General features: G+C 43.8%; 1 protein-coding gene across 1 annotated transcript in view; it reads right to left on the bottom strand.

The window, feature by feature from the left end:
* LOC147896248 (uncharacterized) overlaps positions 1-12899 on the bottom strand; it is a 29145-nt gene extending 16246 nt beyond the window's left edge. The window contains exons 1-7 of the mRNA XM_087383057.1: positions 12820-12899; positions 12583-12727; positions 12018-12337; positions 11427-11738; positions 11035-11280; positions 6943-7035; positions 6767-6817 (exon numbers count right to left, since the gene is read on the bottom strand). Coding sequence (XP_087239183.1) covers positions 6767-6817; positions 6943-7035; positions 11035-11280; positions 11427-11738; positions 12018-12119 — 804 coding nt within the window. The 5' untranslated portion in view covers positions 12120-12337; positions 12583-12727; positions 12820-12899. The remainder of the gene's footprint in view (positions 1-6766; positions 6818-6942; positions 7036-11034; positions 11281-11426; positions 11739-12017; positions 12338-12582; positions 12728-12819) is intronic.
* Between the last annotated feature and the right edge of the window lie 2273 nt (positions 12900-15172).

Consider the following 15172-nt stretch of genomic DNA (forward strand, 5'->3'; position numbering starts at 1 on the left):
AACATTTGACTGGTTAGCCTTTGATCAATTAGTCTTTGACCAGTCATTCTTTGATCGGTCGGCCTTTAACAAGTCAACCATTGACTTTGATCACTCAGTCTTTGACTTTGACCAATCAGCCTTTGTCACCCGAAGATGGAGACACACTACTATTGTTTTCCAATGGGTATCACTGAATACAGACTTGCCCTGGGCTTGAGAGACTAACCTATGCAGCTCACGCCTGACTGTCACTGGACTAGGACTCACAAAGGGGTCACAATTTTTGACAAAATCACCTATTCAGGGATATACTTAGTACTTGTTAATGTAACAAGTATCTCATCTTGCACCCAAGTGCAAGGATGCATGTGACATTCCCTTATTTTTAACTTGGCGCTAACTGCATCGCTTCCAAGTAGTCCGCTAATATCTATGGGAACTTCTTAAAAAAACTTTCATCTAACCATAACAACTTCATGGATCCCTTGATCTTTGAACTTGGTATCGAATTCACAGATGTGACATCCTGACCCATGTTTTCAATTATGAAAAAGAATATGCTCTGGCTCTATAACTTCTATATCATCGATCACTTCAAGTAGCTGCTTATCTGTGATATCACTGAATACTCGGCCAATATAAGGTTTCAACCGCGATACGTGAAAGAAATTGTGCATCGTCCAACTATCTAGAAGCCACAACTTCATGGAGATGTCGGTGATCTTTTTAATAATCAAGAAGGGTCCATAGCTTCTAAAGGAGAGCTTGGGACATCGCTTGCCCACATGTTGTAAAGTTTGCTTGATAATCCTTAAATAAACCCACTCTCCCTCCTTGAAGGTGACATCTCGACGGATTTGTTGGCTTGGCACATGTACGTTGCTTACGCTTTGGCGAGGTTATATTTAACAGTTTCCGTAATCTTTTCCATGGATTTTGCAGTCTTATTGACATCAAGAGACCGCAAGATCCTTTTGGTAATGAGTGAGGAAAATATTTTGCCGAATGCTACTTAAATGATGTACGACCAATGCTCGATGAATATGTATGATTAAGGATGTTCTATACAAGTAGAAGATAATGCTCCCACTTTCACAGCACATCATGACAATTAGATTTTAGACATCAAACACCAGCTAATTATATACCTTTGATTTCCCATCTGACTGCAGATGAACTGCACCGGTGGACATATGGAGCTTTGTGCTGAAATTTTCAAACAGGGCCCTCTATAGATAGGACATAGATTTTGAATCCATATCCGTAGCAATGGTCGTGTCAAATCTCCAATGGGATACCAATACCTGATGAACAAGCGTGCTACATCTTATGCACTGGTCATATGCTTACAAGGAATAAGCATACATACCTTACTAAAGAGACCAATAATTAAACCTAAGTGGTAGGCGCTCTGCCCTGCAAAAGTAAATCGGTCCACCAATGGAGGGCATTTCCCTTCAAGAAGGTGGCTACCTTTCAAACTTTGGAAGACTCCGTGAAATGTCCTCTTGAATAGGCAGCATCAAACTGTTGCACAAATGTCAAAGCCTTCACTCTGTCCTGCATCCCATTGAAAGTTTCAAACTTCACAGTTGCCCCTCCCTTCTTGTAAACTTTCAGCTTGCGGGGTAAGATTATCATGAACAGGGGCTATAAAAATGGCGGAGTCATCATTGATCCCACATTTTGAGCCATACACCAGTACCCATGGTGGGGTTAAACATTCCGGGTCCCACTCCCTCCATTTGTGGCATATTCCAAATATTGCCCATCACTCCAGGAATCCTTGTCTACATACTGAGCTGCATCCCAAGATTTGCATACATCATGTTGGCATTAGCAGGAGGCATTCCTCCCATCATATGCTGCTGGAAATTCTGCATTCCGGGCTGCATGCTGCCCACATAATTGCTTGGCATTACAAGCCCTTCCGTGGGCTGTCCCATCATTGCTTGGAACACTAAACCCCCTCCAAAATACCCTAGATGCATCATAGTATGCAGAAAAAATTGATGTCCCTGATTCACTGAATGAAAGTTATTGGCATTACCCATTCCACGTGCAACCGAGTGCATCACTTCGCCTGAGGGAGCATAGCTGTGAGTCTACTTATACTTCTTCTACTTCTTCTTATATGTCTTCTTGCTTCCAAGAGGAGCAATACTGCCAGGAGGAGCTTGCATAATCTCCATAAAACTATGCTGCAATTGTGACAAGACTCCCACTGCACTTTGCATTCGCAATTGAAAAAGGGCATTGGGATCAAGCTCCTCGGCCTCATCTACCCCTGATGCCATGTCTTCCTCTTGCCCCTCCTGCTCTGAGATAGTCAATGGTCTCTCACACTGTGAATTGATGGTTGGGCAAAAATGCAATGCATGTTTCCTTCACCCAACACTACCAGGGCTCACCTATGTGGAAAGATGGTGACATTCCCAGCAATGGAACCACTGAAACTGGCTTTCAAAAAACTAAAGGGCAGTGAAACTCTACTAAACTGTCAAACGCCTCAAATACAGCCACAATGCATCATGCCAAAGAATTCTTTTACTTAAATTCACTTAGAAAGAAACTGAATAACAACTGCATGGAAGCTAGAATGCCCCTGCTCACAATGAAAAACAGTAGACAAGACACCCACTGGCCCCAAATGCCTTGGCGCTTCTTTTGATATTTATTTAATTATGCTGAATTGAAAATGCTTTACACCCAGGGGCTCACCCCAGCAATGTTCCTCTTGCAATTCCTCTGACTATCTTTTCGGGCATCTATTCACTAATATCCAACTGGCAAGGCAATCTTAGGCATTCACTTCTGACTTGACCCAACTAAAAGCATTAAAGCATCCAAACCAACATGCAAACTGTGCTCAAGGTAACCTCAAGGCTTTCACATGCATCAACACTGTCCTCTGACCTTTCCCAGGCACCCCCTTGCTTCTGAGTGCTTGCTTAAGCCTGTGGGAACTAGAAAAGGACTCCAAACACAAGAAATACAGTACAAATAGCTTCAAATCAAGAAATGGCAATCAAATGGAAGACAAAAACCAAATATCCATTGCCTGTGGCAAAGGGGCGCGAGCTCTATCCTCGCACCTATCCCCTGTCAAGGCTCCCAACAGGGTACAAGAGTCTTCTAGCTTCTAGGAAAAGAGACAACTGAACAGATAGAGAGCGGAGAGGAGGCAAGAAAGAGCTATAGAAGAAAAAATCCAGCAGATCTGCACCAAATACCCGCTGCCTGTGGCAAAGGGGCGCGAGCTCTATCCTCGCACCTATCCCCTGTCCAGGCTCCGAACGGGGTGCAAGAGTCTTCTAGCTTCTAGGAAAAGAGACAACTGAACAGATAGAGAGTGGAAAGGAGGCAAGAAAGAGCCATAGAAGAAAAAAGCCAGCAGATCTGCACCAAAGTGTTTGCCTTGGGATCTGTGCCAAAAAAAAACCCTCGAACGAGCCTCAAAAAACTTGCCAGAAGTCCATACAGCCTCGAAATGCATCCCACAAATCTGTACAGCTCCTCGAAATGTGTGCCTCAGGTACATATAATCCATACATGTCCGTACAGATGTACGGCATGTAATAAATGTGCTGTACAGCAGTGTGTACAGGCTGTACAGACTGCCTTGGGATGTGAGCAGCAGCAAGAATGCGTGAGCAGGAGCAGGAAGATGTACCGAAAATCAGCAATGGAAGCTTCTGCAAGCTAGCAATGCTCTAGGAGGGTGAGAAAGAGAGATGGTAGGTGGTAGGAGCACAAGCATGTGCATGCATGACAAATGGCCCTTCATTAAAGTCAAGTCCTAGCCCACCTGACCAAGGACAATGTTGCTTGTCCTGGCCCAACTTTAAAACCCCTCTTTAATGCCTTTGCCTTGCCCCAAGGACCTAGTGGGTACCCCTAGAATTTGCCCCTAAGAACTTTTAGGAAGTTTGCCCTTCCTCTAGCTAGTCCCTCACGGCCAAACTATTACTTGACTTAACCACGGTTAACCTTGGATTGAGTTACATTAGACTTTTCACGTCCCCGTGACACTGGTACCCACTAGACAATAGTAGGTTAGTATAAGTCCATCTTAGGTTTAGTTAGCGCAAGTGTTAGCCCATGATAGGAGCCCCAGAATGGGCCCCTAAAGGTAGCACTTAGGATGGGGAGGATTAGGGGAGACACCTATGTGACGGTTGTGTTAGGCAGCCTCCATTCCTTGGCTCCAACACAAGCCCAGCAAGCAGTCGGTCAAAACCGACCTGCTGGGTTAGGCTGTTGCGGCTGGTTGGCTGGGGTATTCAACCCTATAAATAGAGCCTTGCCTAGCCCTTCTCCTCATTCAGTCACTCCTTGCCTTCAGTCACTCCTACAGCTCCCTACCAGCCCCTTGTGCATCCCCTGAACAACTCCAAATCTGGCCTTGATCATCCTCAAACCCTTGGCCATCAATTCAGACTTTCTGAAAGATGTCTTCGCAGCACAACAGTTGGGAATTTGGACCCCTTCTCCTCATTTAGTCACTCCTTGTCTTCAACCACTCTTGCATCTCCCTACCAGCCCCTTGTGCAGCCCCTGAACACCTCCAAATCTGACCTTGATCATCCTCAGACCGTTGGCCCTCAGTTCAGCCAATAGTTGGGAATTTGAACAAGCAAATGGAGTAAGCTTTAGCCACTGTTTCATCAGCTCTTTGAAGTTCTCTTTTGCAGCTTGCACACCTCACTTCTCAGCTCTATCTCTCAGTCATATCTCAGCTCTCTCTCTCAGCTTCCATTACTCTCAGCTTTCACTCTCTCACTCACGCAGTAACCCTGCATTCCGATGGACAGCACAAGCCTCTTCCTTGCCTTGCAGAAGTGTCCTACATCGTCAGTGTGAACAGCATCAAGGTCTCGGATCGTTAGGTCTGCAATACTTGTGCACAGTTTACTCTTCAAAAACGTATTTCCTAAGGAAAACTCAATGGAACGATAATGGAATAAGAGTAGTTTATTCATGAGTAGAGGTTACCTTCGGTAGGCAAGTGATACAATGCATGTGACCAAGAGAGAGAGTATCTCCAAATCCACTAATCTCTCCACACTAATTTCTCAATCAGGTCCATGATTCTCTCAATCACACCCACTGGAACCTTCTACCACCTAACCTAGTCACACCAACCACACATACACACCATGTGGTCACACACAAGTACACATACACCTTGTAACCCTTGGTATAGATCCATTACATCAATCTGTCCCAACAATCCCCCCACAAATTGGTGACCTCACCCTAGCAGTAGTACATGGGAAGCTTTATGGCTTGCTCATATCTAGTAACAACACTCATGGTCCAACCTGTGACTCACTCTGGCTATGACTCTTGGTTTACAATTGGGAGAATGGACAATGACTATGCATGGGAAGTTCCCATAGGTTTGACAAGGTAAAACTCACACATAAGACTAACCATCATTTAAGGGGGACATTCCAAGGCAGAGAACCCTTATTGACTCAACACACAAAACAACTCAAAAGACAAATGGGTCATCACCCTCATCAAGGTTGACTTGGGTGGTGAAAGCAGTGAGAGCATTAATCTCCTCTGGTTCTTCTTTTTTTTATTTTTCCACAAGATTTGTTGAGCGTTTCTTCTTAGTGTAGCACTCCTTTTCAACATGACGAAGCTTTCCACAAAAATTGCAGTTCATCTTGCTCTTGCTTGTAGATCCTTTGAAGTTGTTCTTGACTAGATATGGATGTAGCCATTCCTTTGCTTGATCTTTCTTTCTTCTTTCAAGAGAGATGACTCTATATCTACCAAACTGGATTTTGGTAGATTTGTAAAAGTATCACAATGCTACCAAACTCATCAGGTAGACTCTTAAGCAATATAGCAATGGCGGAATTACGTGAAATATCGGCGACCTATAAAAGTGACAGCACCAGCAACAAACGAGATCATTCCCTAATTGCTTTGGACCAGAGATTCACCCAGTCAAGAGGAGTCTTCAGCTCAAAGGGCTCACAAAATGGTGTGGCAAAGAGGGAGAACAATCTTAAGAAAAATCAGGCAGAGAGGAAGAAAGAATGAATAAGGAGAGAGGTGGGAAAGAAGATGATGATGTGGCATAGTGAGGGATGAAGGCTCAAGGAGGGTGACGAGGCTCTAATTCCACATGAAGGAACTCAATGGAAGCATAATGGAATAAGAGTAGTTTATTCACGAGTAGAGGTTGCCTTAAGTAGGCAATTGATACAATGAATGTGCCCAAGAGAGAGAGCATCTCCAGATCCACTAATCTATCCACTGATATCTCGATCAGGTCCATGATTCTCTCAATCACACCCACCGGAACCTTCTACCACCTAACCTAGTCACACCGGTTAACCACACATACACACCATGGGGTCACACACAAGCACACATACACCTTGTAACCCTTGGTATAGACCCGTCTTTCAGTTCTCCAAGTATTCAAGCGAATTCTCCCTTGATTGGGGGAGGAGGCCCTCAATGGGTATAGGGGCCCTGTTGTCGTCTCTATTCTCTCTCTACCCTCATCTCCTTTCTCTGTCTATGGTGCATAACTATAGTTTCTCGCTAAAGGTTTAAAGAAGGTCTCACTGTGATTACATGAGTAGATAAACGTTGCATGTTATCCCCATGACATCTCCTGCTGCATGAGCTGAAATAGAGTATTGTTTCCATAAATATGCACTCACCAAACAACATAAACAAGATAAATCATACAAATCATAACATTTATACGTACCATTCAAACAATGGATTTCAAGTGGAAGGGTTAGAAACACACCAACTGCTCGAGTTTCAGCACAATCTTCTGATTTACCAACGTATCTTGCAACTGCAAAAACACAGATGATGCAATATCAGGCTTATCAAAGACATCAATAAAGATACTTCTCGTGATTACAATTTGTTTACAAAACTTGTTGCCAAATGAGTGTCCAACAAACAAAATTGAATAACCTTCAAAGCTGTCTCCACAGAAGACCTGAGATAAAACTCTAATTTTTCCTTCTCAGCAGCAACCCTTTCAATCTGGTTCTCCATCTCAGAAAGCTGCACCAGAAAATAAACCATATTAAAGACTTTCTTATGTTGCTTAGATGGATTTGCTTGGTGGATGGATAAGGTCTTCTAAAAAAGAAAAGATGATACAAAAGAGTTGCATGCCATTCAACTAATGAGAATTAAAGACCATGGATACTTCAGTTAGGTTGCGGACAAGATCCAATCTAAGAAAATCATGATAGAGTTCTAGCACCTTTTAAGTAACATCCAATAACTTGCTTTTATTGAAAGACCCTTAATTGATGAAACTGGAGATAACATGGATGAATTTAATGGTCATTCACTATGAGAACTATTCACTGTGTAAGATCAACAAAGTAGAGCACCGTGCACAAAACATATTGACAAGAGTGCACAAAAAATATGGACCTTGTTAAACCTCCTATGTAAGCTCCATTCAAAGCAGCTCAACAAGTATGCCTAGCCTCCCTATGTCCAGCTCCATTCAAAGCAGCTCAACAACAAGTATGCCTAGCCTCCCTATGTCCGGTAACTTATCCTCCTCCTGGACAGTAGGGTTGTATTGGTCGTAAGGGTCATTTTGTTCAAAACATTAGGAAGGCCAAGACAACCTTTAAAGCTTTGGGGCACAAGGATCTTGGCTTTTGATACGTTTTTTGCAAGGGGGCATACATGTAATTCCATAGGGAACATAAACATTATCAATATCATATCCATAAGCATTACTATCATTGACAAATCAATGGTAAAAATGGCACATGACACGAATAGAAACATGTGGAGTGTGAGCCACAACCACGCCAATTCCCAATGAGTCAAAGTAAATTGCAATAGAAAGCTGAACTATATAATATAGCAGCGAGCCTATACTTCATCATCTATGTCATCCTCATATGAGCATCATCTTGAGAGCCTTTATATCCTCAAATGGCTCCACATCTGCATCCTCATGTGGCAATGATCGAGAAAGGCGAATGCTTGGGATACATGACTAGGTTTTGAAATTTATTTTAAAGGCACATAAGCAAGACACTTACACCGAAGTGTCATCTCTTTACCATTAGGGTCACCACCATGATCCTTACCATTAGGGTTGCCACCTTGATCCTTACCATTAGACCGTAAAGACACTGCTGAATATTGCACGTGACTCTTAACCTCTCTTAACCTCTCCTTGGTGCCCTTCACCTTGAGCCTTCTTGTGCTCCCCACCATGCCTTTATATCCTCACCACCTTGAGCCTTCTTGTGCTCCCCACCATGCCTTTACATCCTCCTCCGCCAGCTCTTGCTCATCACCATGACTCTGCTCTTTCCAGCTTCTCTCCCGCTAAATTTGTCAATCGCCTCTTCCTCCTAGCTGCTCCATCTCCTAGTAGCTCTCTTGGGATCTTGCTCCTCCATCCCCGCCATTGGGTTGCAGCCTTGCAGTCTCTGTGACTAAGGCTGCTTTTGTGGCCTTTTGCTACCCCTCCATTGTCTCTTTGAAGCCCCCCTTTCCACCCCCACCCACTACCCAGCAAGCTACCCCAGTTGACCACCAGCAACACCCTTTCACGGATTTTTTCCCTCGATGAGGCCAGCCTTCACCAGAGCCATTGTGCATCAAGATTATTTCCAATTTCCTATGTCGCTTAGTGACCTTGGCCCCCAAACAATGTATAGAGGACCCGATATGTAAGTGGACAGTTTACCCTAGCTAGCTCCTCAGTAGTTGCATTCTTTCATAGAGAGTTGACACATCACAATGCATCTTAATATTGCTTCACACTCCTTTTTTAATGGTCTCAAATTGATGTGATTGCCCACCTTAGTGACTCCACCCGTTAGTTTTCTGATAGTATCCACTTTTCTTTAGTCTCATAGACCCTTCCTTTATTTCTCTCTTTCCAACCCACCCACTGCTCCCCTCAGGCCGTTCGCTGCCCCTTACATCCCACCTCCTCCCGCCACCACGCTTCGTCCCCTTCTTCTGCCTCCCTCCTTCCCTTGCATCTTCTTCCTTCATATTTTGATGCTTTGCCCCCCTAGGTCTCCTCCTCTATCAATCCACTCCCCTCCCCACCCCATCTTTCTCGACCTCCTACCGAGAGGTTTTCTTGGAAGCTTTGATTCGGTTGAGAGGGCTTTTGTGCAATGACCTTGGATTAACAAGAGGAATTTCATAGAGCTTGATACAGGATCTCCAGAACTGAGCAGTTGTGAGGCATAGCATTCTCCTCAACCCCCCACACACAAGCACGTAAAGCCTCTGTATCTCAATGCTCACTTTGTCTTCGTCCTCGTTTGGTACCATGGCTTTCTACATGGAGACTCTCTATTTCCTAGCATTTCCATGGAAATACCGAGATATTCTTGGAACTCGTTTCGACAGTCTCCTGAAGACCCCTCTCCAAGCTAGCTTGATACAGGATCTCCAGAACTGAGCAGTTGTGAGGCATAGCATTCTCCTCAACCCCCCACACACAAGCACGTAAAGCCTCTGTATCTCAATGCTCACTTTGTCTTCGTCCTCGTTTGGTACCATGGCTTTCTACATGGAGACTCTCTATTTCCTAGCATTTCCATGGAAATACCGAGATATTCTTGGAACTCGTTTCGACAGTCTCCTGAAGACCCCTCTCCAAGCTAGCTTGGTTCTTATCGACAATGGGCATCATTAAGATCCAGAGGTTCTTTTGGTTATCCTCTCCAATGGATAGGCTCACCCTTCTCCTCTCTATGTATTGCCCAGGCGCCCAATGAAAGCTCTTAGATGAGGGATGGACATAGGTTGTAGGAAAGAATGGGAAGTACACCAAAACCAATGCATGTTGCAAGACTAAACACATGTTCCAAAGCCCACCAATGCAGGCCAGACCACACCGAAAGCCTTCTCCCATGGATACGTCTCCTTCTGATCACCCTCTCCATCTCGTTGAGCAATCCTTGGTCTTGAAAGTGCACATTGGAAGCCTTCTCCCATGGATACCTCTCCTTGTGATGACCCTCCCCTCTCACATCTCGAGAACACCCTTTCGCTAGACTCACCCTCGCCTCTATATATTGCTCATGAGGAGCCCAATGAAAAGCTCTTAGATAGAGGCATGGGCATAGGTCATAGGAAATAAGTAAGGAAAGTACACCAAAAACAACTGCATTTTGCAAGACTAAACTCAGGTGCAACATAGGCGAGAGAGTTGAGCAACCTTTGGTCTAAATGTCCACAAAGGGAGCCCAATCCTTCTCTCAATCTGTGGATACTTCTCCTCCCAATCCTCTCTCCCATCCTTCCAATAACTCTCTCCCATCTCATCTCGCGAAGAAGCCCCATGTCTAGCCTACTGCAACAATCGCATATCCACCTTTGACCCTTACAGGCTATGGCCCGTTCTCCCCCTTCTGCTCCTCCTATACCCCTCGTTACTATGACCTTCCCTAAGACCTACGTTCCTATTGTCCTCCCCTGCTTCAAATCTTCGAACAACTCTCCTATTGCTCCTTTGCCCTCTCCCCCTCCTACCCTACCCCAAGGCTTCAGTGTAGAGAGAAGATCTAGAGTGATAGTTTATAGAGGTACGGGATCAAGAGGTTTGTCAGTATACTTTTGTGCACACAATACTAATAATGTGAATGACTCTGGGAAGTCTACTGCTGCAGAATTTAGGCTCTAGCTCGCCTTATTCAAGAAACAAAAAATAAACCTACCATGAAGTCAAAGCCTTCCACTCTTTTCTGGGCCTCATAATGGAAATGTTACCACACGATAAGTGTTTTTCATGTCTGTACACGTATTTCAGCGTAGGGGTTTTTGCTCTAGATGCTCTCTCTCATACTTCAATTAGTCTGTTTCTCCAAAATAATAATAATAATAAATTTAAGGATAGTTTTTCTACTGCCAGAAGTTTTGAAGAACATACAAAAACTTGCAGGAGACACAGATAAGAACAACGTCCTGAATCTGCAAAATAATTTATCTGGCACCAACCCAAGGGAGCTACAACCCTTTGCGAACTTGCAGAAGGTCAAGAAGCGTTAAAAGCAATACCCTGTGTCTGCACTCTAAAAGCTCTTGGCGTGTAGATGTCAAATCATCCTCTGTTGACTTTGCCTCCACATGCAAGAGGCGTTCATTGATGGATTCTGGCATTGTGCTTAACGATGAGAGGACAAGCCCTTTGGCCGAGCCTGCAAACCGCTTTTCCAGCATACTCGTTCGCAAATAGTCTGGATCGCATGCAGCTGTGATCTGCTTGCTTGCTGCGCATTGCACATCTCGAACTAGGATGGCACTCTGCAAGCAATGATAACTAAATTAGTTTTAAATGCGACAGGATAATGCAAACTTTGGGCTTAGGTCTCAAACGTCCCGATAATTGTACTTGGATAAGCTGCAAGAAAATTGTTGTCAATTAGAATGAAAACCTCTGCACATCTCACCCGGGCCACAACTTCTGCCATTTGAAGTTTCGCCTCTTGTAACCGCTGCTTCAGCTCGTTAATCTCCAAAGCCTTTGCAGATGCTTCATCCTCCAGAATTTTGATCCTCGCCGAAGTGCTGACGTCAGTTGTCTGTCCTATCGCTTCTCCATTTCCGGAACTTCCTCCCTTTTGAAGTTTTGCTTTCCCCGCACGTTTGCTTTCACCGGTTACAACTTCAGATGCTGATGAAGAACAAGATCCCCTGCTGGTCTTCGCATATTTTTTCGCCGTCGGGAGAACTTTTCCTGGCGTCTTCGCCAACTGGCGATTCTGCATAAACACAAGCAACGAAGGTCGGTGTCTTTCCAAAAATGAAACGAGCGTTACATATCCATGCACTCAGGAGCAAGCATGTCGTTTCATGAAACACTTATTAACAAGTTAATGGAAACTAGATACAATCAACGTAACTCCATCCAAAATGATAAGCTCTTTTGCTTGACAGTTAGATTCCATCTCAAAATCGGTGAATCAACGAAAACGATTAACACAAATGTTTCGTCATCTGCACACCGCAAATTACTTCATTCGCAAGGAGAGAAGACTCACATGTCTATTTGTCTGGAGGAGAACATTCCGGGCCACAGGACTGGGAGAGGAAAGAGCTTCCTTCGATACACTAAAGTTCTCTTCATCCGAGCCACGCAGCATATTGCTGAGCTTATACCCGCACTAAGATTCTCAAAGCCAGAGCATCTCAAGCATTGCAAGCTGGGCATAACAAAGCATTGATATAGTGAAAAGCGTGGAACATGCTTCCTTCTAGCATCTCTAGCGAATGTTTGCCTGTTCGACTTCTGCAACCGCCAGCGCAAGGTGAGCTCCCATATTCTTCGAGCTTCTCTGACGATAGCGTTGGCTGCTCAGCACTAAACACCAATGCAAAGGACCGACAAAACTTTCAATGCCTTTGCCATTACTGGACTGAAAATTGAAGGCCACCTAAGATGTCAAAGCAAAGGAAAGGCATCTCTCGTCTACAATTCTTATTGCAGAGTTTCTATCTTGTGCGCTCAAATAGAAATTTCGGGATTGCCGGGAGAAACTCTCAAGCGCACTATTCAGACATGCAAAAGAGTTTGCGCGATGATGTATTCTCAGCAGTAGCGTTCACCTTCGTCAGTTCTAGATGGAGAAACACGGACTGACAATGCCACCTTTGCAATTATTCTCTATACAAACTGCAGAGAGACTCTGTTCTGCGAGGTGAGACGCTATGCTGGGAAGGAACGGTCAAAGCCTTCGCGACGTTCCGGATTCTGAAAGAAAGAATTATTGGCGGACGAAGAAGGTTGCAAAGAGTTACGTTAGAAATTTTCCGGCATAGAAGTGAGGTTGCTTAGAGAATTACCTGAGGTTGGATGGAGAAGCAAAAATGGAGTTTGGGAAGATGATCGATCGAAGAATGAATGAATGATCAGTTTGAAAAATGGAACGGAGCAGAGGAAGACGATGATGTTCGGCCATTTATTTGTAAATTCTTTTTTTTTTTTTCGTTTTTCTTTGACCGTTGCCTTTCCTTTAAACGCCCCCCACTCTTTTTGCAAATCCATTACTTATTTTATTTTTTTTAAAGGCCTTGCACGATTGTTTCATCACATTTGGTTATAAGAGGTTATCTAACTAGTTTAAGAGGTTACCTATTCAATACTCATACTTGTCCCATGTCACTTAGGGGTGTTTACAGACTATGGGCGCCCAAGCCCGCCCAACATTCATTGAACGCATCTCCACCGTGGGCGGACAATGGGTAGGCAATCTTGCTCGTCCATGAACCTTGGGCATGTCCACGCTGGGCCAAGTGTGTAAACACCCTTAGTTTGGGTTCCCCAAGTGCACTAGCCACATCGTCTGTTAAGAGGACAAACACTCAGCTGTTGTTAGCTTCACACGTAGCATCGTCCAAATGTGAGCATTTATTGTCTCTACTGTTGTCGGAGAGGAGGAGAAGCTTCAATGGCTTTTCCATAGGGAGTTCTTTCACCTTCAATGCACGAATTTTCTTTATTTAATACTCATCAATTGTCCGCCGGTGCTTAAGCAAGTGCCAAACACACTTCCCTTCGTCGGCCATACTGTTCTTTCTTCCACATTAGCCCACGCCCCTTTTCATGACAGGCACCCGCCCCGACCTTATTCATAAGAGGCTTGGATGTGGGTCTCGGTTTCACCACTCAAGGTTTCTCTACTCAAGCATTGGCCAACTGCCCTCCCCAATCGTTGGTTTTTTCCACCCTTCCAAAACTTTCAAATCGCCCCTCATTTATTACCTCTCATTTGTTCCTCTTCACTAGTGCAAGGGAAGTTCCCTTAGATGAGATGCTGTAAAAACACCAACTTTGCAAAAGAACTATGCCAAGGATTGAGAAACATCTACTAAAGCATCTCTAGTAATGTGCGCATGCCCCAAACTTGCGACAATATCATGTCTCAAACTAAGGACAAATTTTTTACTGATAACATCAACCTGCTCTTGACTCGCATACCCTTGCAAATGAGGACACAACCTGATTTTCACCATCCACAATATAACATAACTTGCACTCTCATTTCTATTAGATCAGAACAAGGGTCAAGAGCCAATCGAACACTACATCTTTTGAAGCTCCCTTGCATTCTAAAACACCACCACAAGTGAACCATAGACTCCAAAGGGATCTTGTAAAAGGGCAATGCTAATCAACCAAGTGCATTTTGGCTTATCTCTTACAAATTACCAAATATGCCTTCCAAAGGAAGAAATCAAATCTAGTTTGGATCAACCAACTTTGATATGCATGTCAACCCAAGCCCTCTAGGTTGCCTCAAGAGCTTGCCATTGTGCATTTATATATTAGAGCAAAACTTAGCACACTAGCAATCTCCCAATCTATGGTAGAAAATCTATCCAAAGCATAAGGCCTTTCCAAGACCACATTACAAGGCCACCATTCTACTATCAAATTAAAGAGACAATTAACAAGAGATTTCATACTGAACTAATCAAAACATATGGCTTAATTCTTTGGGGCCTAACCTACCACCCCTAAGTGCTTTCAATTAATGAGGCCCCTCCTTGGACATACTTGTTTCTTATGGACTGGGAACCAATGCAGAGCATCATAGTATTCCTCTAAGTTTAGCATGCTTATGTTGGACAGGAGCTCTATATAAACACTAAGTTGAATCGCAAGGATCTCTTCATTAATTCCAAAGTACAAATTCCATGCTTCATTGAAGCAGCTCCCATCCACACCACCAAGAACAAAATTATGATCGAACAACAATGGGACCGTCCCCAACGGCTGACCAAGCTGAACCAAACTAGAAACTCCACCAAAAGTGGCAACAAGTCAATGCTTGCATTACAAACTCCGCAAATCAAGTCCACAATGCAAACAACAATAACAAAATTGGAAATATTACACCAAGAAACAAACCAATTCATGAAAATATAAAAAAAACCTACATTTGAACCATCCAAATGAACAACATCCAACTTCTCAACACTACTAAACTAAACCACAACAAACGAAAGGAGAAAGACCACCAGAAACAACAACAGAAGCTACCAAACCACAAACCGAACCTACATTACTTGGAAGAATGTCATTAACTCCAACAACTAAACCACAATGAAGTGAAGGAGAAACCACACAGAAACAACAAAAGAAGTTACCAAAGCAAAAATCAAACTTGCATTACAAAACACAAAATCAATTGCA

The sequence above is a fragment of the Dipteris shenzhenensis genome, chromosome 12 (assembly GCF_047967505.1).
Source record: "Dipteris shenzhenensis isolate YYH24624 ecotype China chromosome 12, Dip_SZ_1.0, whole genome shotgun sequence".
NCBI classification, from domain to species: Eukaryota; Viridiplantae; Streptophyta; class Polypodiopsida; order Gleicheniales; family Dipteridaceae; genus Dipteris; species Dipteris shenzhenensis.